Source organism: Phalacrocorax aristotelis, chromosome 5 (genome assembly GCF_949628215.1).
Source record: "Phalacrocorax aristotelis chromosome 5, bGulAri2.1, whole genome shotgun sequence".
NCBI lineage: Eukaryota > Metazoa > Chordata > Aves > Suliformes > Phalacrocoracidae > Phalacrocorax > Phalacrocorax aristotelis.
In genome coordinates, this window is record NC_134280.1 from 28,578,068 (window position 1) to 28,588,115 (window position 10,048).

The window sequence follows — 10,048 nt, forward strand, 5'->3', positions numbered from 1 at the left end:
GCATGCTAGCTGCATTGGGAAGTTGGGGAGAGAAGAGACCAAGGTATTGTCAGGCTGGAATAACTTAAGATGGTCGTGTTAGCTGTGTCTTGAATCCATCAAGAATTTATTGCCTTGTCTAGAAAATGCTTCTAGATCTAGCTCTGTGGAAATATATCTATTTCCTTCTGCTTTTCAGTTTGGGGTGGGCAGAGGGAGGATGGCAGCAGGGCTGAAGATGAGTGCTTTTCTCCTTTCTTCTTCCTTAACAAAACCTCTTATAAAATAGGGTTATGTGCATTAAAGCCATGGATGTTTCCAGTAAATTTGGAATTGATTAGATGGATAGGTAACATGGTTACCATGTTACATCAAGAGGTAATGAGGAATAACTTCAAAAATTTCCATACAGGAACTGGTATATGTTCACATTGCATATAGGCTTGGTAGTCTGGTATTATTCAACAAGGCAACTGTTGGCAATATTATCTGTGGTTTATTCCGCAGGTTAGCTTCTGTTAGTGAGCTAAAGAAACAAAAAATACACTCTTAATCCGGTCAGTCCTCTGTGACAGATTTATTTTTGATCTATTCAGGATAAGAATGCATTACATCTTTATTCTGTCAATGGAAAATATCTGGGTTCTGAGACTCTGAAGGAGGAAGTGTCAGATCTGTGTGTGACTGGTGAGCATATCGTGATGGGCAGCTTACAGGGATTTCTTTCCATACGGGATCTCTACAGGTAATGTACCACCATTGTAACACCATTAGTAGTCTATTATTGAGATGCAAATATAAAGGCTTATTGAGAAATGGCTGTGTAGTGTGGGGTTTGCTTGGTGCTGTAGGTGGTAGCCTTTGCTTTTTTTACTGTGTTCCTGAAGAAACTATTTTAGGGGGGAACTAAGTTTGGGGGGAAAAAGAAAAATGAGAGGTGGTACCAGACCCCTTTCTTCCCAGGCATTTATCCCAATTATACACCTAGGACTGACAGAATTTAGGAAGACCTGTGTCTGACATCTGCAAGCTGTGATTGTCCCCATGTCTGATTAGCCACTGGGAGCTCAGCAACGGAAGGATCAAGCCTCATGTAGTTCTGCACTGAGTTTTAACTCCACTTACTGCTATGCTCTGTAGAGCTTCATTGCCTGTCAGAATGAGAGTGATCTTTGTCATTTAGGCAGTTGTGGGACTAATGTTACTGTTTTTCAGTAAAAATATCTTAATTTACTGACTTATCCATCCATGCCCTTTCTTGTTATTGGAGCTCTATTCTGGGGTACAATTAGATCATTCCTTAGGAGTTTACAATAATTGAAATTGCAAACTGGATCCTTGAGAAACTGTGTTTTTATAGTGTTTCCTGTGGAGCGCAATTTCAACTACAGTGTGATTATTTGCAGTATGCGCAAACAAATACATGATGTGCTTTCTCTATGTGGTTTTTGTTCATTTCAGCCTGAGTCTGAGCATCTCCCCTTTAGCCATGAGACTGCCAATTCATTGCATTTCTGTCACCAAAGAGTATAGCCACATCCTTGTTGGCTTGGAGGATGGCAAGTTGATTATCGTTGGTGTTGGCAAGCCAGCAGAGGTAAAACCCACCATCAAGAACTTTTTCTACCGAACAGTGGGAAGTTCACTTATTTCTGCTTTCCAGTTGAGCAAGAGGTCTCCTCTATGGCAGGGTAAATTTAAGAGCAAGTTTCAGTTTTCAGTGGGAAAGAAATAACTTTTGAGACTGCTCTACTGAAATTTCTCATTAAGAATCAAAGGTATATAGAGATCGCAGATGGGAAGCTCAGCTGGACTAACTCCCAGACTTTATCACTCACATTTGAATAAGCAAAGTCATAGTACCTAACCTTTTCTGAATGTGATAGTGTTGTCAGCCACTTATTGATGAAATGATTTTACAGAAGAAAATTTGGAAATGAAAGAGAGCAAGCTACTTTCTTTACTTTTTTACGGTTTCTGTCAGATATCTTTTAATATGCATTGACTGACATTGGGGGAAAGAAAAATGACTTCTCTCTGTTAAGAGTCTCTAATTGCAGTGCACAAAGAATCACTTGTGTAGGTTCCCAGTATGCTCTGTGCTCCATATGGTGAATATAAACTTGTTGGTACTGCATTTGCAATATCAAATACAGAGCATCCATCTGTCAAATAGCTATGCCCAATTTTTCTTGTGCAAGACGTAGGTTTTGCTTTGAGTACTTTTTGTCATGACTTTCAAAGTACTTGAGTTAGCTTAAACCTGCTTCTCTTTACCCGATCTCCATTGTGCTGCAGTGTATTTATTTGAAAATGTGATTATTGTTTTGCATGACCTTTTAGTACATGCCGGAAAAGTGTCTTAATTTAATTTGATATTTTAATTGTGAAAACAGAGTGACTTTATTTGCCAGTATTTTAAAGTGTTTTAGCTAGGAGATATATAGTTCAATATTTGAAACAGGCTTCACGTAATGGTAGTCTGATTTTGCTTGCAGTGGATGGGAAGGGGAGGTTTACACTGATTTCCAGTTGGACAGCTTTTTCCTACTGTAGAATTGACAAAGAGCTGCTTATGATGTGGTTAAACATATGTTCCTAACAGCAATTTTAAAGTCACTGTCAATTCTAAGCTTCTTATTCCATAGAAACATCTTTTGTAGGCTAAAATTTATGTATCTCATTAGACTGAAGGCTTTTTCTTTTCTTTTTTTCAGTTCTTAATCACATCTATTTTTCTAACTATGGAGAAAGAGTTGTTTCAAAGACTGGATTCCATTTATGAATGTAGAGACTTTCCAAATACTTTCTTTTCAGGATTTTCTGTTTATGATTCAGATGATCTGCAGGCTTAATATCTGTGTGAACAGATTTTTTTTTAAAAAAAGTGCCAACATCAAAGGAACAACATTATGTCCCAGATTTTCCAGTTTCTATAATGGCATCCATCAATACCTTTGAAAAGCAGGTGTATGTGGGGTATTTATTTGTTGATTGAGTTATTTGTAGTTTGAAAGGAATATATTAATTACTAGAACTTTATCCTTGTACAGAAGACAGTGATGTAGTTCTGGCTTCCGGTGGTGATACTGATCCTTAGGGTAAAGGGAGAGACCAGCCTTCTTTATTGTACATAAAGTGAAATGGTGCTGGGTATTAAGATCGGCCTTTAGTGTTTCTGCATTGACAGTATCCAGGATGAAGTGAATTATAGTAAATGTTTTTGTATGTTCAACAATTACTTAGCTGTTTGGGATGTTGCAGAAGTCTGGGGAATTATCACCTGTTGGTGCTAATCCCGGTGAGCACCGTGCCTTTCCAGAATGCTGCTGCTGTGATGATACAGTTCTTAAGCGTGCTTAATTTGTAGAACTGCTGGGAACTGTTCTCAAACTTGTGCTGTTAAGGCATGCAACATGTTTATTAAACTGCAAGGGATTTCATAAACTAATCAGCTGCCAGGCTGATCACTACTGGCCAATCATAAGCCTTGTGCTTAAGAAGTAAATTGAAAGTTTCTTACAAATCGTTGTCAGATTGCAGGCCTACCAGGTGCTGGATTTAATATGGCCTCTGGTTGCTTGTTATCTGTCTTTACTTATGGAATATTCAGTATGAATTATTTCTCGTTTAAATTTTACTCTGAGCACTTTACCCAGAATCTTTGGAAGACTGTATAAATTTGACACCAGGAGATCACCTTTCTCTCTTTCCTTCATTCTGCCATTGCTGCCCTGCACTTTGATTATCTTTTCTTTTTCACTTCTAGGAATTTGGGTTTGAAATCTCTAAAATAAAATGCCCTTTCTTCTAATTTGGTTCATTTTTGCTTGACACTCACCCTTCTTTTCCTTCCTATGTAAATAGCAATCTAAACACTGTTTCTAAGCTGTTTGAAGTAGGTTAACTATTAAGTATGCATTACTTGGCAATATTCCTTTAACTGTTCAAAATCAGAGAAGACTGTGACCAGTGTTTTGTCTGTTGTTTTTTGTCAGTCCCAAGAATCATCCCTAAGTGTAACATTTGGTTTGTTTTCAAATAATTTTTGTTGGTGTAACTTTGTTTATGCGGTACACTGTAGTGTCTGCATTTCATCAGAATCAGTGTCTGAATTCCTTTTTAATTTATCCACCTTATCCCTTCCCCCTCCTTTTGTTTCTCTGCATTACTTTTAAACAGATGCGTTCAGGTCAGCTTTCCCGAAAGCTGTGGGGATCAAGCAAACGGCTCAGCCAGATTTCATCAGGAGAGACTGAATATAACACTCAAGATTCCAAGTGATTGCTGCTTCTACCTTCTCTCACGGATTCCAGAAACATGTTTAATCTTGAGGTCACCTTAAGTGTATATCTCAACTTTCAGGGGCTTGATACTTAAGTCTGTCGAAGATAAACCTATGGTAGAGGTATAGTAATAAGCATAGGTACTCAAGCAAGGTAGCTTGCTTGCATATTTTTCCTTAACCGTGTTGTCTTGGTCACAGCAGAATCCCATTCTAAATAGCTACCAAAACTGTGTTTCAGGAAAAAAAAGCAACCAACCCAAATGAACAAAAACCCCCTCCAAACCCAAGCTTGCTAATTGAATTTAAGATAAGTAGTGTTTGATTTAAAGCTGAATAGGGCCAGATGCTCCTTGATCACAAAGAAGATATTTGGCTTTGCTTTGACAGCATTGTAATTCCCCAGCAGTAAACTAAAATTGTGGCAGCTGCAAAATTGAGATAGCTGACAGTTACGACCTCTTCAATATGTTTTTTAGCCCAATGAAGAAATTATTGCAATTTGTTCCTGTAGATGGCTATTGTTATCTTATTTTGTGTAGTTCCAGTTTTAGGCTGTTCTGCAAGGAACATCTGTGTTGCACTACTTGATTATCAGAAATTGTTTAAAGTACAGACCTGAATAACTTCAAAGGAGTTGAAGGTGGTGAAGGAGCTGAAGGAGGTAGGAAATACTTGCTGCTGAAATTATTTATAATGTTAAGTAGACTAAGACACATACCAAGAAATCCCATAATATATTTTAAATCTTGAAGAAATATAGAGGAAGAATCAGCACCTATATTGGTCAGAGATCAGTCTGCTTCATTAGTGGGGCAACTCCTACAAACAAAAGATAAATTTCCACTGCAAAATAATTTTAAAAATATTGCAGCATAATTTAATTAAATAGCACCTGTTTGTTTCTTGGCTTGGTGTTCACCAAACAAGTTGTTAGCCATATTTTTTTTCCTGAAAAAAACAAGCAGGGAAACAGATAATGTATCCATTTTCAATATGAGATTAGGACCTGGGAAAAGAAAATATCAGATGTGCGCTATACCCAAAAATAGTTATGGATTGTATGCTGTATTTTGGAGAAGCCATTGCTGAATTTTTTTGGTTTAGCAATACTTGATGATGATAGCAGGGTGTATGTTTTCCTATTGTTCTGACATTTTTATAATGTTAATGACTTTAAATTATAAACCCCATACTATTGGAAAAGCCTGGTGATGAGGGAAAAATATGAATTTTTGGATTGGCGTGTGAAGGTATGTGTGCATGTGTATATATGTGTGCATGTTTGTGTATATATATGTATATACATGTATGTATGTCCATTAAAAGGAGAAAATACCATGGGATAAGGGGAGTATAGATACGAGACAGAGCTATAAGTGATTGTTAGCTAGTATGTTCCCTTTGGCTACCCCTTTCTTGCCTCTACCATCACTTTTCTTGTTACTTTTATTTATTTATGGAAATGAATGTGTTGTATCCCCCTATAAATGTTACTAGATATTCCCTGTGGCTGAGGAGCTGTTGAACTACCTGAGGAACTTCATAATATATAAACTCATTTCATTAACTTTTAGCGCAATATTTATTACCTTTGTAGAAATAGTAATATCTCCTTACCCTGCAAAAGGATAATCTTTACCAGTTCTGTTAGTCTCATTAAAACTGTTTTCGTGTCCTCAATTTCTTTACTGGAAAAAAACCAATTCCCTCTTAATGACTGATCAGTGTGTTGTGTACAGAAAGTTGCGTTGCTTTTTCTTAACTTTTGTAAATGAAATAATAAATCAGACTAGTGAACAAGTGGGTCTATGCATAGCTGCAATATTCTAACTAATCACTGTGACAGACTGGATCATCTGGAAAGTTAGGAGAAAATAAGAATTATTTCCCTGAGTCATTTGCCAAGAGAGCATTAAATTTCCAGAGGTAGAGTGGTGTGGTTTTTTTCAGGTTTCATGTGTTAACAAACAAACAAAAAAAACCCACAACCAAAAAAACCCCCAACAACCAAAAAAAAAACCCCACCACATCCCATATTTTCAAATAAGCTACAGAGAAGTGAAAAATACTATTTTTAATCGATTACCTATCCAGTAAGAATACTAAGGATACTCTGGAAGTATTAAGAGTTGTATATGAGAATGTGAAGTATGTTTGTCCATTACAATTTCGTGAAGAAAGGATTTCAGGGGAGCTCTTTCAAGAGTAATTTAGAAGCATTTCAGCTCAGAATGTGAGATTTTTCTGTGTTACGGGAAGTTGAAAAAATATCTCATTTTGGGCATTGAGTTGATGGTTTTTATAAGCATGCATGTATGTTCTGTTTAAATACATATACGAGGTTTAGTGTTTACTTGTAGGGGAGAAGGGAAGGAAGCGATGATGTTTCAGGCTAGCAGAATCAAGTGGGAAAAATTGAGGAGTTGGGTGTTTTGTAGTGTCTGGTGAAGGCATAGTTTTTTCTCTTGCACAGAGGGGTTCACATGAGGGTTTGAAAATGTCCTATTGTGGGTTAGGTATGTTTATACAAGAGTTGAATTAATGTTTTTAGTAGTTTAATGTTAAAGAGTACTGAATACATTGTCTCAGTTTAAGTATAATATAATGTAGTTTAAATAATTTGGGATGAAAGAGATTAGGGTGAAGAGCTTTGACATTTGAATACCATCATTTCAGTGCATTAGAAGCATTAGGTAACCTTCACAAATATCTGGGACAGGTTTAAATGTGGGCAGTTCTTGGGCTCTCAAACTTGAGGCTAGTTTGTGCTCTGCACAAAGCAGCAGCAGATGAGGGGGACAGGTGAGCGCTGAGCTGCTTCATGCTCCATGTAGAATGGCAACATCGATACGTTTTGATCTTTTATCTGGTCCTTGAGGATGGGAGGTATACACCGTTACATGCTTAGCATTCTTGCGAGAGGCCCTCTGGAAAGGGCCCCACAGGTTTGAAGGTCTGCACTTTGCCTTATCTAAAACCAGCTTTAAATAAAAGATATAGGTGGTAAGTGTGAGCATGAGCTGCTATGTTGTTGCTTTTGGATTTAACTTATTTGAATAAGTTTCTTCAAAAGTAGAAAAATATTCTTCTGATCAGCTTTTTAGGTTGGTTGAACTGCAGTCTGTTATGCAGTGCACTGTGAATTAGTGAACTGACTTCCATAATTCTTTGATTTCCTCAAGTCAGTAAAGCTTAGGATCACATTTTGCTTTTCACGTAGTATTGGTGAAATAAGATTCTGCTTTGTTTTTGAACTAAGATTTATTTAAGTGTAAAAGTAAAGCTGTGAGATGAGAGAATTCTGATGAGGAATTCAGAATAAAGTCTTAAGCAACAGTTGTTTCATAACACTACATTTGTCAAGATCTTCTTGGTGGTGTCTTCTTACATTTAATTTTTGGAACAACCCTAATGATATTTATTAAAGTTTAAGGTATGCTTACCTTTGAAGTTAAGTAAGTAAAAGTGTAAATATATATACCTAAAAGAAACTGAAAACTCTCTTTTTGTACCTGTATATAAATGAGATCAAGTAGTTAGCACTATTGAGTAACTTTTCCCTAGCACAGTTTTGAACTTGCATACCAAAGGATGATATTTAGAAGGCATCTCTCCTTTATTTCAGGTAAAATGTTTAAATTTTTCTTCATCAATTTACTTATAATTCTTGATAGTATTTTAGTTGTCTTTTTATCTATAGCGAAGAATCTTATCTAGCCTTTGCAGCTTTTGTACTATCAGAAAGTGAAACGTCTGCTGTTCAAGTTAGCATTTGACTTATGCAAATTATTCTATATCAGTATACTTGTTACCTAATACTTGCTCATAGGATATCTAGAAACCACATCTTCTATCATCCAGGTACCTTACCAACACCATCACAAAATAATAATCCCAATCTTATACTAACTGCGCTTCTCCTGATGGTTAATACACATCATGGTAATGAGGTTTTAGAAAGCCTGTTTGATTTTAAAAAGAGAAAAAAAACCAATAACACACACACAATTGTTTTGCTCATCTGCAACCTTGATATAAACAAGCTTTTTTCCCCTGGTACACCTTAGATCATGAATACTATTTACAGAGCAGGCTTATCAGAGTCTTTAAAGACTTTAAGTAGTCTAGCCACTTGGCTGCTTTATAAGGATCCTCTTTAAAGTTGTATTTATGTGTCCTTTAAATGCAGTGCAAAGAGCTAAGTTTCTGCACTGTAAAAATTCTCTATGGGACTGGTAACAGTCCTACATCAGTCTGCTTTAAGATAGTCCTGCAGAAACGATACATTTATTTTTATTTTTAATGGACCATAATGAGGTAGGTCTTTTAACTCTTGCCTTAGTTAATGGGAGTTGTATACCTCACTTTCCTAGACCATGTCTCCCTCCTCCCTGTTTCCTCTGCAAGTCTTTCCCAATCTCAGTTAACAAAATTTAGAAAAATATACATACAGCAACCAAATGCTTCACAAAGCTCTTACTGTGGATGTCTATTTAGCTGAAAATGTGTATCTGTATATGGATTACAGTATGGTAGGGAGCTTTAGAGCTAGGGAGGGGAGCAGAGGAGGTGTCACCCTCCTTCCACTCCTACATTGAGAGTCTGTGTAGACACTTGCTCTGTATTGTCACCTGAAGGCAATCCTCTCTCTCACTGTTAAAGGCACCTTGCTGGCTAGGTTAGATGCTGAGGATAGGTGCTGTGCTATTACTTTTTCCTTTCAAAGATTTTTTTTTTTTAAAAAAAAAGCATATATAAATACATATCCTAATGTGAACGTAAGGCCTGATCTAATACTGCTAGATGAAACCACTACATAGGTTTATATTTAATTGGGTAGAAAATCAAGCATGTGGTTCAGCACTTTCTAGAACAGGCTTTTCATGCTTTTTGATTTAAAAGCTATGTTGGTTTCAGGTGTAAACATGACACTTGTTAGTAGTCTCCTTTTGGGGAGAGTAATAGTTTTTGTAGTCATACGCATGTGGGTTCATTGTATACCAATGTTATACTCAACGGAAGTGGTTGGAAAATGTCTTTCCTTCCCTGCAAGGAGCCAAATTTTCCTTATTATTAAATAATTGCCTTTGTTAGCACATACTTTTAAAGGAAGCAAGGGTTTTCTGAAAAGTTACTGCAGTTAAAAAATTGGTAAAATACTATTGTCCCTTTCTTCACTACTGTAGTCATCAGATGTGTGAATGCAGAAATGCTTCTGAGTGGCAGCACAGTGTGTGCTGCACAGTTTGAGTGGAGTGCTATTCATCTTACTGCAGTCTTGAACACCCCATACGTGAGGAACTGCTTGTAGTGTTTAATCAAAGGTACCCTTTGTTCAATTTTAGTTCAACCTTTTGCTGTGCATCTGTGGAAGAAAACTAGTGCGTCTTTCTTTTAGTTACCATTTTCCCAAATGGCCCAAACAAAATAGGCATTTCACTGCTTGTCTTCAGGAGAGAGTTCCCCCAGTTGTGTTCTTTCTATTTTCATCTACTGGACTTAGGAAATTTGGCAGGTACTTCCAGAGCTTAGGTCTGCGAATATACTCAGCACAAACACAATTTCATAACACACCTTCTGTTCTAGAAGCATGGGTCGTCAATACAGATTATGGTTTAAAGCTGCTACTGTGTTTTGAGATTGACATATAAAACATCCAGCCATATGTATCGTAGAACTAACTGAACTTAGAGGCCACTTGTTTATTTAGCTTCCTATCTAGTCAGTATTTTCTTCCTGAGGGAGACATTTTTTTGCCTTGAAGTAAATTTTTAAAATAAA

At 36.7% G+C, this 10,048-nt stretch overlaps 1 protein-coding gene across 9 annotated transcripts in view; it reads left to right on the top strand.

Annotated features, from left to right (window-relative positions):
- The window catches only part of NBEAL1 (neurobeachin like 1), a 90,626-nt gene extending 84,786 nt beyond the window's left edge, over positions 1-5,840 (top strand). For 5 of the 9 annotated variants that reach the window (XM_075093681.1, XM_075093680.1, XM_075093678.1 and 2 more), the window contains 3 exons: positions 576-724; positions 1,441-1,670; positions 4,162-5,840. In XM_075093681.1, coding sequence (XP_074949782.1) covers positions 576-724; positions 1,441-1,670; positions 4,162-4,238 — 456 coding nt within the window. In that variant the 3' untranslated portion in view covers positions 4,239-5,840. Of the gene's footprint in view, positions 1-575; positions 725-1,440; positions 1,831-4,161 lie in introns of those variants that run through there. The other 4 variants (XR_012660672.1, XM_075093682.1, XM_075093686.1 and 1 more) reach the window with 2 other exon arrangements.
- The last annotated feature ends 4,208 nt before the right edge of the window (positions 5,841-10,048 follow it).